Source organism: Lacerta agilis, chromosome 10 (genome assembly GCF_009819535.1).
Source record: "Lacerta agilis isolate rLacAgi1 chromosome 10, rLacAgi1.pri, whole genome shotgun sequence".
Lineage (NCBI taxonomy): Eukaryota > Metazoa > Chordata > Lepidosauria > Squamata > Lacertidae > Lacerta > Lacerta agilis.
The window spans coordinates 29,448,969-29,467,375 of record NC_046321.1 but is presented as its reverse complement, the minus strand read 5'-3'; the positions used below and the strand labels follow the sequence as shown (position 1 = coordinate 29,467,375).

Here is an 18,407-nt window from a genome sequence, read left to right as displayed (position 1 = left end):
GTCAGATTTAGAATGCTCAGTTCTTTCTAAACTATTTTGCCCTATATACCCTCCCCAATGAGATGCCAGGTAGTTCTTTGTCCCTTCCATTTATCTATAATTCCTTGTGCAACTGCTGCACAACAGCCTTGTAAGGCAGACCAGTTGCACCTGAACTATCTGGTAATCACTGCCACAACCACTCCCTTTCAGCACTTACAACTCCCCCAGATGGGAGGGGATTCTGGGGTGCTCAAAGAAATGCTAGGTCCTGAAGTCAAGTTGTTCAGAATCTACCGCCTATGTTTCTTCCCCTTGAAGCAACTTGACCAATATTTCCTGCTGCTTTATCAGCCAATTTCTACTTTAGCTTTTAATTGTGGGCCCATTTCTACCATTATAGTTACCAATTAATGGCAGAATGCACCCTTTCCTCAGTCTTCTATAGCTTATCTTCTCAACAACCAATATGTGTTGGTCAGCAGCTTATAAATCTGTGACAGTTTATTTTGGGTAGTCCACTTCTATCTGCTTCATTTGATAGCAAAGAACATTTAAGTAGAGAAAAGGGTTACTTTACCCAGGCAAGAATTATGTAGCAACTATGATTTTAAAAAAAAAGCAGAGAGAAATAACAAGACCCCATTGATACAGATCTTAAACTGTCCCTTTGCTTAGATTTCAAAATTTGTATAATCAGACACCTTTTTCACAACAACACAGATATTTGTAGGACCTCTTTTTATAGGCATATCAATAATTATTCTACATTTTCTTCAAAACCACCCCACTTCCTCTGGCTTATTTCACTTTGTTATTTACTTAGTTTTGTCTACAATTTGGTTAAATTAATTCAGGTTAATCTAGTTAAATGAGACGTTTCACATCATGCTGGTTTTATTTATTTTCAATCAATCCACCCTGGTTTCTTATCTTTCCCCCCCTCTCCAGACAAATTATCTCCTGAAGCACCTCATGCATCAAAACTTCTACTCAGTGCTGGTGACTATCACTACATAAAATGAGACAAAGGCTCTACCCTCAGATATACAAACTTTAAAAAGAGTCATTAAAGAAAATAATTCAGGGAAAGGGTAGAGATGGAAAATAAGTTTTATACCATAGGTGGGTTATTTGACAGCCATTACAAGAGACTGTCACATCACTGATCAATACAATAAAAGAAGACAACATTTAAGACTATCTTTATTTTTATAAGTCAGCATTGCAGGAATTGTTCTCCTTTACAAACACTCAGATCAGACTTGTCAAGTTGGAACTTCTCTATATACTGACTTCTGCCCATACATTGAAGGGACTCAAAATGTACTGTACGGTTGCAACAAGCAACCTAACTGTATATTCTTGCTCATTAATATTAATTACTAATTGTGGGCACATCTATACCCACAATTTACTTTGAAGATATATCATTTTCAATCATTTGGGATAGTATGGAGTTTATTGCAGAAGAACAGAAAGCTTACCCCAACTTTTTAACGTATTCTAGGTATCCTATTAGGATTTCATGATATACAGCAGTCCTCAGGCATTTGGGACGGAAGAAGTGAACACTGTCAAGGTAAGATATGTATACTCTCCTAGATAAAGAACAGAGAACATTCATAAATCCAGGTCATAACCAGAAACATTATTCAAATACCTCACCATTCCATTTCCCCCATTACCAAGGAAAAATGTCCATTGGTGTTTGAATAGACTATTAAGGTACTTCAGACACCCCCTTAGCGGCCACCAATACCCCTTGCCCTTCAGTTCTAATGTTTCTTTAAATTAGCTTTTGGGGGGCTTGCTTCTCTTGTATTTGTTCTGGGAAAGGTTGCCTATTTTCAAGGGTATGTTAACTGCTTTTTAAATCTGATACTTGTTATCAGAGATGTATAGGTGTTTTGGGGGTATTCTGAGCATCACTATTTTCTTCTTCTCTGAAACTGATATCTTGGGGTGCCCATGACAGTTTTAGATCTCCAAAGGAGATCCAAAAGTTGGGGCCCCTTATTTTATATTTTATTTTACAGCACTCATCTCTGGAAGAAATTAATGTCAGAAAGGTTCAGTCACAATGTAAAACCTTGGTTTGGTGCTACTAGAATGAACCTTCAAGAAGCTTTAGGCTTGCATGCTGTGATTTTATGTAAACTGGAAAAATAGGATTTGTCTTTGGCCAGAAAATGGGATCAAACTTTTGTTTCCAATACTGGTCCGCAGGTGAAGTACTAACGATAGTTTGACAGTTCAGACAAAATGACTAACTGTGACTTGCCTCAGACCAGAAAGGGAACTGTCCTGTGCAATGGAGGGCAAAAAGTGCACATGCAAGTCAAAAGCTCCTTGAAGGTTTGTACTTATAATATCAAGTCACAGTTGATATTTAAACCAGTTCTGCACACTTGTTGGGCTAGATCTCTCTCTGGCATGCAAGCCTCAGACGTTGGTTGTTCTCAAGTGTTTTGTAAGGCGAGTCTATTACAGTAACAAACATATATACAGTCTCATTAACAATGCAGCATAATAAATAGAAATAATGTCAGGAGAAAAAAATGTGGTACTGGTTTAGATGGTGCCACTTCTAAGAAGTATGAACATCTCTCAAATACCGAGTACTTAGCTTGTATTAAAACTTTAGGCATTACTTGACCTCTATAAATAGGTCACTCATAGGCTACTTTCCCCCATTCAAGAGATATTGGCACATTATGTGGCTAGCACAATGGTCTCAGGATACATCTCCCAACAATTATTGCAACAGTTTAACAATCCATCCCCAGTGGAAGACCAATATGAGCAGATGAACTTATTAATTTAATTCTGTAGAAAATGCTGAATTTAAGGGGGGAAACCTTATTACTACTACATATAAAAGATAAACAAGCTTCAACAATTATGCTCGCCATGGGGAGTGTAACACTGCCCAATGAGCAGAGAATCTTCTGCCCAACTCTGATGCTCCAAAGATAAGTGGAGATTGTCCCCTGGAAGCATTCTGATGATCCCTGCCCTCTCCCCAGTTCTAAGGTTAGGAAGAAGGTGTGGGTTGGTTCGCAACTTCATTGCTCAAAGCCCCTAGAACACTTTGAACATACAGGCTCAAAACCAACACTGATCTGCTTTGAGGGCTTCTTCAGTGGCTGCTCAATGGCAACACTCCCTCTCTCCCATAGAAGGGGCCATTACTTTGAGCTGCTTTGTTGAGCACTGGTGAAGCCAGAATGCTCCTGGCCTGCCTTCCCCACAGGACTTCTTTTGCTGCTGAGTGGAGGCGATTTCCTCCATCAAGCCATGGGGGCGGGGGGTGGGTGGGAAGAGTGAACCAGGCAACCACAATTTTTGGCTTGCCTAGCAAAGCTAGCCAAAAACTGTAAAACCTTGAAGATAAAAACATTCCAGCTACTTCTATGAAGTAAACACAGTTGTGCCTGCATGGGGGAAAACCAGCCATCAGAAAGGAAAGTCAGAGATGGAGCAGGAGTAGAGGGTAACTGGAGACATTTACAACAAATCTTGCAGTTTGCTTTTGGGCAAATAATTCAACCTCGCTTAAACCTTCAAAATGGCATATCTAGCAACAATCCAAATATAACTACCATCAAAATAATAAAACTTCATCAGTGTAGTTCTTTACCTCTGATTGGGTTGAGGGCAATCTGAACCATACTCCTGAACATGCATACCAAAAAAGCACAAATCTACACCATCAATCTCCTCAAAAGCAAAGAGGGCTTTTGTTCGATAAGGGAACTGTTCTGCCATCTCTCCACTATCTACAAACCTGCAAAATGTAAAGGCATAATTTAAAGGCATTCTTTGAAGACAAGCACGACAGAATGAAGGTAACAGAAATTCTAGTCATGTGGTACCGTTTCAAAAATGCAGATATTGTACCCAAAATAAAAATTAGTAACTACTGCTATTTATTTTATAATGGATTTGTTTTAACTGCCTTGTTCTGTTGTAGTTTAACCTTCATGATGAAAACAGCTTTAAATGCCTTGAAAGCATAACTGCATGCCCAATTAATAAACTACACAAAACCTAAATGAGCACACCCGTAACTATGGAGAGAATTAGAGCCATCTCTGATAAGAATTTAACAATAAGAGATGCCTGTTCAGTCTCCTTAATGTGATTAATTTACTACCCTTCATTTCCTAGTCTTTCCCAACATCTCCCCGCATACCATTTTCTCCTCACCCTTACACTGCATTGTATGAAATCTAAGTAACAAGATACGCAACCAACAGTGAATGTCCTAATTGTTATAATCATTCATACTATAATAGCAACATTAAAAACACTTCACATTATGACATTCCATGGGGAGTGCGTGAAGCGAGAAAATATCTTAACATTAGAAGAAATCTGACCACCTTAGTCTGCAAATGAAAACTTCAGGGTATCTATAGCCTATAGCCTAATGAAATATTATGTTTTACTCCTTAAATATTATTTTTTAGCTATAAAATACCAAAAGCCAATACTCTATTTAATCCCTATGATCAACGTTTTTGAATTAATTCACCTTACTTTAAAAAACTTATAATCGGAAAGTCATAGAAATATCAGTTTGACACTCATAAATGTGAGATACAATTGATGGCAAAGATATTGCCAAGTGCTCTTTGATTACCAAAATGATAAATTATGCATTGCTTTAACACACATAGTAACTGCAACTAGAGGATTCATAAGGATTCATAACTCAAAGACTTGGGAAAAACATACCTTGCTTTCATCCCTGGCTTTACCTCTACAGTTTTCTCTGAAGTATGAACCACCCTAACTATGACTTCGCCTGACTCAGGGTGATTCTGTCTTCTCAGGAACTCATTCACTCTGTTCTCTAAGAATGTACCAAGTCTTGTGGCTGGTAACCCTGTATAAAACAAAGAACTCTCAGCATACTATTACAGTAAAACATCAACACCAAAATCGCCTAATATAAATAGCTATAGTTTTACCTTGAGGCCCACTGATTAAAATTTGCACGCTTTTGCCCTTGATGTTAATCTAAAACTTCTGCCTATTAATCTACCAATTGAATGATGTAGACCTGCCTGGACACTGATCAACTAATCTGCTAACAATTTTCAATAAAGCTAGTAATTAACATCTACATAATGTTCTCCTCAAGAAAAGAGGGTAGCATCAGGCATATATATCGCCTAAATGAAGAAAATGGAATTCATCTAGAAACATGATTCCAGTACTTTTTGCCTATATGCTTGTCAGGATCTCCCCAGCAGGGCACTAGAGCTCTCTTAAGATCTATCTCCAGCATCTAAAACTATTCACCATACTAGCAAGAGTGTTCCTGAATGGACTACTTAGGAAAAAGTTATCCGTGTATAGCTCACTAAAAACACTGCATGCAGCAGCAGAGAAAAAAAAGGCAAACAGTATTGGGAATGATTAGGAAAGGAATTGGAAATCAAATAGCATGCACAATACAACATCCCCACCCCCACCCCAGTTCTCAAGCAATGATACCAATAAATCCAGGAAGCTTTAATTATGGGGGGAAAGCAAACAGATGTTGTGACTTTAAATATCAGGCTCATATAGTGGCTTGGTTTCCATTTTAGGATAATGGGGAAAACTCCAAGTGTTTTGCTGCATGTTAATGTCTTCCATATTTCAAGGATGTGCAGAGATCTGGGCCTCCTAATTGCACCATGTCAGTGCAAGTTACCAGGCGGTTACTGATAGGCAAGGACTTCTATACTTGCCTTATTTCTTATTATAAAAATGGCCATAGATTCAAAATTCCAACATTAGGATCATGTTCCTGATAGAGGAATATTGTCAGTACCCAAATGGAACTGATCTAGTCAATAGACTACCTCAAGTTAATTCCTGTGGCTTAGTGAAAAAAACAGCATGTAATAACACAACAGTTCTCAACATATCACTTGGCTATAGGACCTTCTGAAATTAGTACAGTTTATTTCCTAATCGGTGAGAATCAAGTGGATGCTCTGACCCCTGAAATGTATCTTGTTGGGTCCATGAGACCTTCTCAGGTTCTGTGTCCAGCTTCTGGAACTCCCTGCCAAGGGAACTCTTCTTTTTATGAAGGCTCTTGGACTTTAGAGTTTTAATTTTGCTAAAAAGTTATAAGTGGGCAATTGGGACTGATATTTTAACTTGCTATTTTAATTTAGTTGTACTTGAAATTCTCTATTGTATTGATTTTTAATGTTGTTGTTAGCCATCTTGAAGGAAAGACAGGATTAAAATGCTTTAAATAAAGCAACCAACGGGTTGAGGAAGACAAGGAATATCTTCACTTACTTCGAGCACAAAATTTATTTTCTCTCCGGGTTCGCCCAGTTTTCTTTAGGCAACCATCACAAACAAAGCTGAAATAGAATTGGGGTGAGGAAGGGAAATCAAAATATATTCTTAACAGAAAGGTGAATAATCTTCAAAAAAATATTCCTTTGATATTTTCTAACATCCTGATACCCAGTATTTATTTCAACCATTATTTCTTCTTCTTCTTCTTCTTTTTTTTTTAAAAAAGGATAGCATATTGGATTTGATCAATGTTTTAGTATGTATCAACAATAAATTAGGAAATCACTGAAAGGTCTTATTGCCCAAAGTATGTTTTATCAATTAACTTCCCTTTTCCAGTTCAAGATGAGCACTAATTTTAAGCTGATCCAGTGATTAATGTACACTATACTACCACTTCAGCCGTTTCCCTATAGCACTTTCTTCAAAGGAGAGCATAAATCCCAACTAGGACAACATACGGGATGGACAGAATGGAAGGTGCAGAATTGTAGGCCTGCCTTCTGAAATTCTGCATCATGAACCATGTAAATGATGCTCTCTGCGCATTCTGTGATCTGTGGCAGCAGTAGTAAGGTTATTGGAACTAGAAAATCAAGCTTCCTGGGGTCTGAGTTGTAGAAAGTCCTTCTAAAGGCAGCATTGATATTATGCAGGAGTATGTTAACAAATGTCTATTAAGAGGGCAAGTTTATCAACTGACTTGAAAATAGTACCTTATTTTTCGGTCCATAAGGCTCTCCGGACCACAAGACGCACTTGTTTTTTAAAGGGGAAAAACCAGGAAAAAATATTTTCCTGGTTTTCCTCCTCTAAAAGGCAAGGAGGGGGGCGCTGGAGGGGGAGTACCTTCTCCATTCACAGCGGCTCATCCCCGCTTGCTTTAAAGGGACATGGGGACGAGGGGAGAATGCTCCGTTTCTCCCCTCGTCCCCATGTTCCTTTAAAGCAAGCTGGGATGAGCCTGCTTTTGGCATCGGTGCGCGGGGCACAGGGTGGTGGAGAAAGCAGCAGCATCCCCGCTGTTTTCTCCACCACCCTGTGCCTTGCACCGATCCCAAAAGCCTGCTTTTGGGATCGGCGGGCAGCGCGTGGGGTGGTGGAGGAAATCCTCCACCAACCTCCCTGCTGCCCACCGATCCCAAAAGCAGGCATCGCCAAACGCAGCGGGGGATGGGGGGAGGCAGCGGGAAGTGAAGGGGATGCTGCTGGATCATGCCAGCAGCTCTGTTCATGGAGCTGCCAGCACGATCCAGCAACATCCCCTTCGCTTCCCGCTGCCTCCCCCCATCCCCCGCCGCGTTTGGCGGGAGGAGGCAGCAGAGATGTTGCTGGATTGCGCCCAGCCCAGCACCTCCGTTCGCTGAAAGAAGCTTCTTTCGGCGAACGGAGGTGCTGACATGATTCAGTAACATCGCCGCTGCCTTCCCCCACCTCCCACCGAGGGGGGGGGGGGGAAGGCCGCGGGAGCGAAGCCTTCGCTCCATAAGGCGCACAGGGATTTTCCCTTCCTTTTTAGGAGGGAAAAAGTGCATCCTATGGAGCGTAAAATACAGTAACTTAATGGCAAGCATTTTAGAAAAACAATTTTAAACTAGCATGGTTGTTGTTTTAAATTAAACCAACAGCACTCTTTCCAGATAGAACTGTAGTCATTTTGTAATTTTTAAAAATTGTACACAAGAAACACATCATCAACAAATTACTATCTTTGTAAGAAAAAAGTAAAGAAAAAGCAGGAAGCAACCCACCCAGATGGCCAGATTATCTCATTATGAAGCACACAAATCTGATGCATTTTTCTTCCACATTCTATACATTCAACAAACCTGGAAGAGAAAATCAAAGTATAAGCAACACAGGAAGTTGTTGAAGATAACTGATTTAGAAAAAATGTGTTGGAACTGAAGAATATGTAGCCCAAGTACAAAATATTCAGAACTGTACATTTTCAAACTTGTTGATTTGCATGTATCTCTTCTCAGCAACAGTCTAGTGTACTATGCCCAATTGCAAACCACTACTCCCCATATGGTCTACACTGATTTTAGTTATGCATTATATAGCTTCTCTTTTCTTACATTCCACTACTAAAAAAATTCAGAGCAACTAAGATTCCTGCACATCTAAGTTTGAAGGCAGAACTAGGTACATTACAAAGCACAGTTAAATGTTTACAAAGAGGATTGGGAAGCTTTTGAAAAAGTGAAGTCAATTTTTTATACTTCAAAACAAATATATTCAATATAAATTTGTAATATGGACTAAAGTAATCAAAGGCTTTTCTTCCCCAAACTCAGTTCATGTGGCTACACTTAGGCAGGCAAAAATTTGCTTTCTTAAGGTACAACACATCATCAATATTGCAGGTGATAAACTAAGAGAATAATGCTAAAGCCTTCCACTCACCCCTCCCACCCCCTGCAAAAAAATATGAATAAATGGTGAGAAAAAACTTTATTTCCTTTTTAAAATGACAAGTGATTTGAACTGCTCAAGCATGACTTACTGTTCAGGGTCCAGTGTATCATTTTTCCTTTTAGAAAACTGGTCTTTATTTATTGTGCTGAGGAGAAAAAATGATAATCACAGTTGTAACAAAAATAAGTAGCTGCTCATAATAATAATAAATCTTCCTAGCACCTACAGCAAACCCTGCTATGCAGCCCAATAGTATGCATCCTGCTTCTTTAAGAATTAAAAATTTTGAGAGGAAGGAAAACTACAGGTGAATTCAAATAACTAGGGCAATGTAGTGGCTACTTAAAAGCTTTTAAGACACCAGAGTTGCCATTCATAACTTGTGACCACACACTTAAGCACTCCTGCCCCTCTGCAGATGCTTAAAAATCCAGAAAGTCTTAGGGTAGTCACAGGGCTTATCAGTGTTGTCAGAAGCTACAGATAATTTCTTTCTCACTAGGTACAGGAATCATACAGCTTCTAACCAGCCAAAATTCAACCCTCCATCATAGATTGGGGAGCAGATAAGCACAAATAGGCTACTAGGAAGTACAGAACGTACTATTTAAACACATTCTACAGTTTGACGTATCATGAAACCCCATTTTATAAAACACATCATCTTTAAAGACTGACATTTATTAATATACAAATTGTGACTACCTATTGGGTTAGTGAGACCTCCTTATCTTCTCTCAACTGTAATACTTGCTTTTACTATGACAGCCTGGACATAGTTTTCCACCCTTTGGAAATTTCAGAGTTTGACTACTGTTACATGTTGCATATGGGGTTGCCTTTAAAATTGGTTCAGAAACTTCATCTGCTTCCAAACACAACTGCTGAACTGTTTCAGCACCTCTGCTATATTAATAGTTCTACAAAGTTACCTAATATTTCCAAGTTCAATGCAAAGTGACATTTTTATACCTTTAAAGCCCTGAACAGCTTGACACTAGAGTACTTAAGAAGGACCATCTTTTTTCTTATATGCACCAGCACACCTTCCAACACCCTTTTCCAGGTGCCCTCAACTCTTTTAGTGAGAGCATCTTTTCAGTGATGGTGGCTTGCCACTGAATAGTCTCTCTAGACAAAAATACTATATGGCAGTTACTTCTATCTTGATTCAGCTCAATCTACCTTGATTCAGCTCAATTTCCTTTTTACCAAGGCTTTTAATCGAATTGCTGCTGCAATCTGATCTATTATTTTAGTGACTGTTGTATTTCTCCTCCTTGCTGCTTACTTGGGTTTATTGTTACCAGACGGGTAGTAGCCATGTTAGTCTGTTACAGCAAAATTAACAGAGTCTTGTGGCATCTTAAAGATTAACACATTTTATTATGGCATATGCTTTAATGCACTAGAGCCCCCTTCATCAGATACATGATTTTGTTTATTGCAATGTTGCTGACCATTTCATTCTTTTCTACTATGGTAAGCCATTCCAGAGAGGCTTTGTTGAAAAGCACCCTTTTAGAACAATATAAAACTAATTAAATTAGGTTAGGAAATTATTGTTAACTCTTGTAGTACATGCTTCTATAATTTCTACCACTGAACTACTGCAGTGTGCTGTCTATAAAGCTGCTGTAGAATTTTTTTCAAAAGTTGATCCAGAATGTAGCAGACTTGTGCCGGCCATAAGAATTATGCTACACTTAGTAGGATTGATTACTGGTTTGTTTCCAACTACAACTCAAATTTCTGGTTTCCGCTTTTAAGGCCTTAACTGATCTTGGCCCTCATAACATGAAGTACCCCATATGGAACTGAAATTTTGGGAGGTGGTGCTATTACTGTATCTTCTCAAAGAGGTATGGACAGCAGCTGTAAGATATAGATTGGGGTCCCCAGTGTGGCACCTGCAAGTATCACATTGCCCCCAGGTACAAGCCAAGACCCCCTGCCCCCCCTTTTTAATGGGGAGTTGTGGTCACCCTAAAAATATGTATAATTGCATTGTGATATTTAGAGAGTTTTCCCCAGTCTCTTTACCCAAACATGGAATTTGCCTTTTGCACAGCTGCCACACAATAGGTCAACATTTTCACTGTGCTACCAACAATGACTTCAAGATTTCATTCCTGGTGAGTAACCATCAGGTCAGACTCTATAAGCATATATGTGAAGTTAGGATGCTTTGCCCTGTTGCACATTACTTCATACTTGCTTACACTGAACAGCATTTGCTATTTTAATGCCCATTCATCCAGTTTGGATTCTTTTGGAGCTCCTCACAATACTCTTTTGGTTTTACCACCTTAACAATTCAGTATCATCAGTAAAACTGGCTAATACACTGCTCTTGCTTAATTTCAGGTGATTTATGAACAATTTTAAAAGCACCAGTACTAACCCAAATTCTTAGGGACCCCACTTCTCAAATCCCTTCATTATAAGTCGTTGTTGTTTTTTACTATGTATTTTGTTGTTTTTATATTGTAATTTAATGTTGTGAACTAACTGCCCTGAGATCTGTGGATGAAGGGCAGTATACAAAACGAATAAATGGCGAGTTTGGGGAAGGACATGGGAGTGGCAATTTTTTGTATTTATTTAATTATTGGTGGGGGAGAGGTATTCTGCCTGCTTTGATGTGTGTCTATTTAAGCATTGCCTGTTAACCTTCTGTGATGTTTATTTAACAAAGTTTATATACTGCTTAATTGTAATAAACCTCTAAGTGGTTTACAAGACATAATGTTAATGTAATGTCAACAACAAAAAAGTTTAAATAGGTATTTTAAAATGTTCAAAGACCAAATGAGCATATAATGAGGTAAGGTGATCTCACAAGTAAATGGATCCCGAGCTGTTGAGGGCTTTGTATTAATATATCAATAGTAACGCCTTGAACTTGGCCTGGATATGAAAGGATATTTTGTAGTGCCTACAACAGTTTCTCAGATTTCAAAGAGTGCTCTTGAACTGGGGGGGAAATGGGGACATCTAGGATGTTCTTTGGTGGTGACGTTCCAGTTATGAAATGGTTGCCTAGAGAAGCTTTTCCTGGCTAGCTCCCTTTCACCTTTTGAAGGTTAGGAAACTTGCCTTTTCTGGAAGACATTTGCTGCCTCAGAATCCAACCAGACTTAAAATTATGTCTCTTGAGATCCAATGTATTTTATCATTAAAAATGTATTTAAAAGCATTTTAGGCACTTATTCTCCAGAAAATCTACTACATATTTTCTCCTATAGGTTAAATTAGAGATAGACAACACTGTAGACTAAGTTTTTAGCTAAGTCTCCTTCCAGGTGCTTCTTGTTTAATCCTCGGCATCAGGCTCTTTCCTGCTTCTAAAACCTTCCCTGTTTATATGTTTTCACATATAACCAGAATCCATCAGGCAAAGGACCCCCACTTACTGCAATTAAGTAATCTATTTCACATATTATGGAACTATCAGAACAACATTACAAACATTGAAGTTGAAGCAAGGGAGCCTTACACACTGACCCAGTCCAGATTTCATGACAAGTCACACATCAGCATAACAAGAGTGAGCCACAACAAGCCTTGAGCTTATGCACTCCCCTCCTGTGAGTTCCAATGGTTCCACTTCTGGTTTAGATTAACCGCAACACCATGTCATCTGAACTGTGGCTAGCATTAACTATGGGTTGTTTGAAACAAGCATGCTTCATAACACATGGTTTGAAGTTGGGTTGTTGCAAGCCACAGTTAAGGTTAGTCACAGTTTAGGGTTCGGACAACATGCAGTTCTCATCTCATCCTTGCAGCTGTGCCTAAGGAGAAGAGGATGTGGCGTTCAAATATGGCCAATATGTAAAGGCACATAAAAATTCTAAGTGTCAGAACATAGTTGCAACCTCCAGCAAACAATTCCTATGAACACTGTGCTTCAACATACTGTAACCCTATTTTGAGCAGGAAAATCTGTCACATGTGTTTTCAAATTTAGGCCTGCTTTCAGTTAGGTACCTGCCTGAACAATTCTTTGCTGGATCTCTTGCTCAACAGGTTAAAGGTAGTCATGGTGTGTATGTGTGTGCATGCACATGCACAAAATAGTTAAAAGTTAAAGCAAGCTGTGAAGTCTCCTTTCTACAAGCAGAAGCAGCAAAAAATTTTGCAGGCTCAGGTGGGATTGGAATTCTTAAACATTAGGTCTTTATGGAATCTAGCATATAAACTGGAAGAATGCTTCTACTTTTCAAAAGTGGTTTTTCATATTCTCACCAAAATATGAGTGTGTTTTAGAAGCTAAAGCTCATTCTGAAACATAAGGTTTGTCTAGTTTTCAAATAATATTCCTGTCCTCTGTTCATCCCATAATTGCATAAGGCCTCAGCATTAAGTAAGGAATTTTACCATAAATTTGATGTAAATTGTTTAATGTAATAGTATTTAGAGTATGAGATTGACTAATGGCTATGATAAATGTTGTAAGAAATTTAAAAATAATTAGAAAGGAGATAGTTACTCACGTTTGAGGCTGTGATGGGTCGTCCCCCAAAGAAACGCTCTCTCCTTGGATTTCATTGAAGCACTTCTCACAGAAATGATACCTGTCGGCAAGAAGGCCATATTTGGGTGAACTGTTCCGTCCACACAACACAGCCCAAGCCAAGCAACGGAGCCACCAATCACAGCAGGCCAAGGAGGGGGGCGGGAGCAGAGAGCAGGTCATCAACGGCGACAGGGACATTCAATGATGAAGATTTATGGGACCCAGAGTTTGTGTATTGTTTTGTTTTTTGTTTGGGTTGGTTTTTTTGCAATCAAAGCCAAGTGCAGACAACGACAAGCATGAAGGAGAAATAAAAAAACAACACACACACACACAAACAAAGAAATAGGGATTTGCAGGACGAAAAACAAAAACACAGAAGCAAGACAGGACAACACAAAGCAGAAAGCCAAGGCAAAGCACAGATTAGCATTAAATCTCTCAAATGGGATCACAAGCAGCAAATTATAGCAAATAAAAAGAGTATTCCATTTTAGTATGCCCATGCCCTCCTCATTTCAATAATCAATGCTACAATAAAGCAGAGAATCAAAATGAAGAAAGGGTAAGAGCAATTGCTGCTCTGACATCTGCATCAGGGTAGCAACTCTTTTCATAAGAACATCTGCCAGGAGAGGGCTGGAAAGGGGTGAAAACAATCCATCTTGAGAATGCTCAAATGTTGACAGACCAGTCCTTCCCCCCAAAGCATTTTTTGTTTGCAACATCTGTTTAAAGCAGCAGTAACCATCCCCAAAACAATTTCTATGCAATTGTTCATGATATGCCAAAATGATAGGTGCTTTAAGGCATCTTGACAATCAGCTATGCATATGTATGTTCTTAATATGTGACATACTGATGTTCCATGCCTCCAAACTGATGTATAATTGACATATTAAAAGGATTCCATCTTCATCTAAGTTAATGTTGAATGCTTTACTCAAGATGTTTTTGTTTACCCTCAAGAGTGCACAGAAACTGCAGCCTTTCCATTGCTAAGCAAGTTGATTTGAGTGCAAACATACAACAAAAAGAAACAAAAACAAAAAACAAAACTGTGACAGTATTATAAAGCAAAGCAAAACCAACACTAGAGGAAATGTAATTGCTAAGGAATGGATCACTTCTTCACCACCTAGGTTTCCTATCTATAACAGGTTAGTTATTTATTACACTGATACAATGACAAACATTGATTTGGACATTCAAAAGACCGGTGTCCAAAGAACCACTTAGTGTTATCTGCTAGTAGAACTAGTTGTCTACTTCAGCAACACACCCAAAACATGATTTGCGGCAATGCTCCTGACAAAAAACGTGAAAAAGTTGTGTTCTCGGTTTTGTTTCCTCCCTTAAAAGAGCTCCAAACACAGTTTTTCCTATCAGATGTTTTCCGACCCCAAAGCAGAAGACAGAACCATGCTATCACAGAAAGCAAGCCTTCAGAAAGACTGCCATCATCATGCAGGTGCAGGTGGTAAAATTAAGATGCACAGTGATGCTTATTTAATCAAACAACTCCAGAGTTCACTCCTCAGCTAATTTTCACTTCAGAAAAGAGCTATCTAGAACAAACTGAAGGCTGCAGGTCCAGTGGAGTACAGAGAAGTTGCTGGTTTACTGAAATTCCCATAAAAGATGCTGGACCAGGTGGATCTTGGTCTGATGCAGTGCAAGATTTAGCTTCTTAAACAAGAGTACATACTCAGGAACACTTGACAGTTATGCCTCAATAGTTAAGAGATCTCAAGCACACACACAGGAGTGTTACTACCATAGAAATTCTAGCTGAGAGTGAGAGACTGTAAGAGGCCTTGGCAGAGTGCAGTCAGCCCCCCTCTGACCTTGCAGGCACCCTGCTTTTCACGCGGCTCTTAAACAAAACACAGCTTTACAACTACAGCTTTGGTTGAAATAACTGTGATCTAAAACAGGAAATATGTCTCCCTTAGGACAAGACTGAATGTTAAATGCAGTGAACTCAAGATGCAAACATGCATGCTTTTCTGTGCACTGTTTCATACAGTGGAAAAAATGATGGTTTTACTGCAAAAGCTTTGAACTTATCTAAAGCATATGGAGAGTTTATATTAACATCCTAATTTCTGAAACAGGAAGAAAAAGTCAATTGATGGAACAAGGCACTTGGCTTGCATGGGAAGTAATCTGCTGAGTATGCTATAAATATAAGTGCATGCCTGCCTATATCTAATAGAATTTTTCACAGCAGGTTAATGCTGTACCTTAGCATTTTCTTACCTGTTTTGGTAACTGTAATATGTAGCATCTCGTGGGATTGTGCATAACTGTTTGCCATAGCAACATAAAGTCTGTGGTGAAAACTCCAACTGAAAAGAGAGGGGAACACAGGTTGCTTACAGGTATCCAAGAAATAAGAAACTTTGCTTTGAAGTTTCAAAAGCTGCTACTACATTGGTAACCCAAAAGCAGTGAAGGCACAGATCCCACCCAATGAGGGCATGCACAGTACCTTCAGAAGGCAGGCTGAGCACCAAATTTCCCTAATGGATAAGCTCTAGAAGATTCCAGACACTGTCCTGAAGAGGCGCAAAGCCCATACTTTGGATTGCACAGAAACCACAGGTTTTTGTTTACAAGTTTTTATGAAGTATTATAGATTCAGTGGTGATAGTTCAATATCAACACCGTCCGCCGCCCCCAACTCCTAGAACCAGAGCACAACCTACAAATTTTGTGGTGCTAATGATGATTCCTGTACAACATAACATTTATTAGGCAGTAGTCTTATCCATTTGGAATGCAGTTTACCCCAAAGAAAACCTTACTATCAAAATATTTTGTACACAACTACATGTAGGGGTAGACCAGGGACAACAAACTTCTTATGCCTTGGAGGACCATCTGCTTTATTGCTTACATGCAGTAGGAATACAACTGAATGTTGTATTTAATGATGAACATTAAAACTCTGGAGTAAGTACTGAACACAATTTAAGATAATTCTAAAATAGTTCACCATACTTGATTTTTATATTAGCATTCAAAACAGACTTAAAGGATCCTTAAAATTAGACATTGAAGTATTTGGGTAATTTCCTGAAATTCAGCTTAAGATGACTCTCCTTACCTTTCGTCCACAACAATAGCCAAGGCTCTGCATAACTGGATCAATTTCCTGCTCAAACACCTCTGCCAGCTTGGAACAGTACTTATATACTCTAGATGTTTTGCGGTTGTAAAGCCAGGCATTGTTGAACATGAGCCAAATATCATCGACATACTGCCAGGGCTCCTGGTACTGTCCTGTGTCAAGCTTCCTCTTGATTGTAGAAAGATCCATGGGGTTCTTTACTATATCAAAGTAATCCTGAAAAATAAATAAATAAGAATTCTGAACCCTTGGGTGCTGACCTGGAATGTCTTTGCTTATCTCATCTACAAAAACAAGTAGACCCTGAAGCCCCATCTCAGAAAGTAATGGAAAAGAAATTTGCTTTCAGTCAGACAAATTTAAGAATGCCCAAAACAGAAGACAACTTTGCTCTGAAGGAGACTAATCTGAAAGAAAGAAAGAAAAAGATGGAACTACAGGATTTTATTGTTACACACAAAAGCCCTGGAAGTGGTTATGCATTGAGATAAATGTTTCTTTTCAATACACTTACAGGAATTCCTAGTAGTTGGGGATCCACAGGCTGTCGGAAGGGAAGGGACTCTGGGTCCTGACGGTAAAGTGCCTCCAAAGTTGGCATAAGTGCCTGCCTCAACTCTTCTGGCTTGAAAACTTGTGAAAGGAGACACATAACATTAAATTAACCAAGAAAATTAGAAATCTGATTAACATCAAGACAATGCTTCATTTCCAGTTTCCCCACTCATTATCCAATGGTGAAGTGTTAGGCACTGACTAATTTGCAGTAGTCAGAACAGGCATCTGATATGGAACAACAGTAGGAATTAAAAATATTTTACTCAAGAGCTAATGTGTACAGTAAATGTAAAGTTTGGCTAATAGTTAAATTTCATAGGCCTGTCTCCTAACCAGCGTTCCATTAGATAAGGCACATCTGTCTATGGATGTCCTATTACCAAAATGTTAACATGTGAAGTTCAAGTCTCAAACTTAAGATAACTGCACAGCTTCTCTATGTAGCTGACAAGAAACTGTAAACTTACTTTTCCTCTTTGACTGTCCTGACGCTGGTGAAGACTGAGTACCTGGAGTACTAGGTCTTTCCTCCTCTTCCTTCACTTCTTGCTTCACTTCTGGTTTTTTCTCTTCCTGCTCTGTTGATTCAGATTTGCATTCCTCAGACATGGATTCTACCTTAACCTGGAAAAGCAGGAAGACATTTATGAGCAAAAAAAGCAATAAAATAATAATGATAATGATAATAATAAATGATCACACCTTCAAGAATAATGAATATTGAAGAAAGCAGCTGGGTGACACTGTATGTTCTCCCTCTATTGCAAGTAATGAGACCATACCTCTCTTATGAAGCTTGTTCCCATTCCCAACTAAGGGACATTTCAAACACTATGTACTTCTTAGTACTTCTGTGTAGCAAAAGTTGTAAACACCATGACTGATATTCAACATGCTCAGAGTAGCCCCACTCCAAGTTTGTCAGTGGGACTATTCTAACAGTTAGGTATCACCCCATGAATAGATAACCACGTGCAACAACTGTACACAAAACTATCACTGTGTGTATACAGAAGAGGTGGACAACTGCAGTCTCCCAGCACAGGTATACTGAAATAGCTCACACAATCTACATGAAGTTCACATTACTATCAACATACTATTCTCACACTTCTTCAATATGACTTTCAATAGGAAACAAAATCTTTGAAGATAGCTATACAGTATCTGAAAAATATAAGAGAATGGCATAATAAGGAAAACTTGTTCTCTCTCCTCTGTAGCAGTTGGTGATCCTACTGTAGCTACAAAGCAGCCTAACACAGGGGTGGAGAACCTCCAGCCCATGAGCCAAATCAGGGCTAGTACGGGTCCCAATTTGACCTGCAAAACTGTTTCCCCAGCCCTTCAGCCTGGTATTTTCTGTAATGTCATGTGTGGGGCAGATGCAGACAGCGCCTCCAAAAAATGAGCAGGAGCTTTAAAGGCCTCCTGGTTGTTCTTTTGTAAGTGAGAACTGCTGTCAAATTCATA

The 18,407-nt window shown here is 39.0% G+C and overlaps 1 protein-coding gene across 2 annotated transcripts in view; it reads right to left on the bottom strand.

Annotated features, from left to right (window-relative positions):
- The window catches only part of EP300 (E1A binding protein p300), a 78,611-nt gene that overhangs the window by 8,180 nt on the left and 52,024 nt on the right, over positions 1–18,407 (bottom strand). Inside the window, exons 16-26 of one of the 2 annotated variants that reach the window (XM_033161754.1) lie at positions 17,402–17,558; positions 16,891–17,009; positions 16,353–16,592; positions 15,503–15,591; positions 13,218–13,328; positions 8,807–8,863; positions 8,049–8,126; positions 6,292–6,359; positions 4,723–4,873; positions 3,623–3,769; positions 1,467–1,580 (exon numbers count right to left, since the gene is read on the bottom strand). In XM_033161754.1, coding sequence (XP_033017645.1) covers positions 1,467–1,580; positions 3,623–3,769; positions 4,723–4,873; positions 6,292–6,359; positions 8,049–8,126; positions 8,807–8,863; positions 13,218–13,328; positions 15,503–15,591; positions 16,353–16,592; positions 16,891–17,009; positions 17,402–17,558 — 1,331 coding nt within the window. The remainder of the gene's footprint in view (positions 1–1,466; positions 1,581–3,622; positions 3,770–4,722; positions 4,874–6,291; positions 6,360–8,048; positions 8,127–8,806; positions 8,864–13,217; positions 13,329–15,502; positions 15,592–16,352; positions 16,593–16,890; positions 17,010–17,401; positions 17,559–18,407) is intronic. The other variant, XM_033161755.1, reaches the window with a different exon arrangement.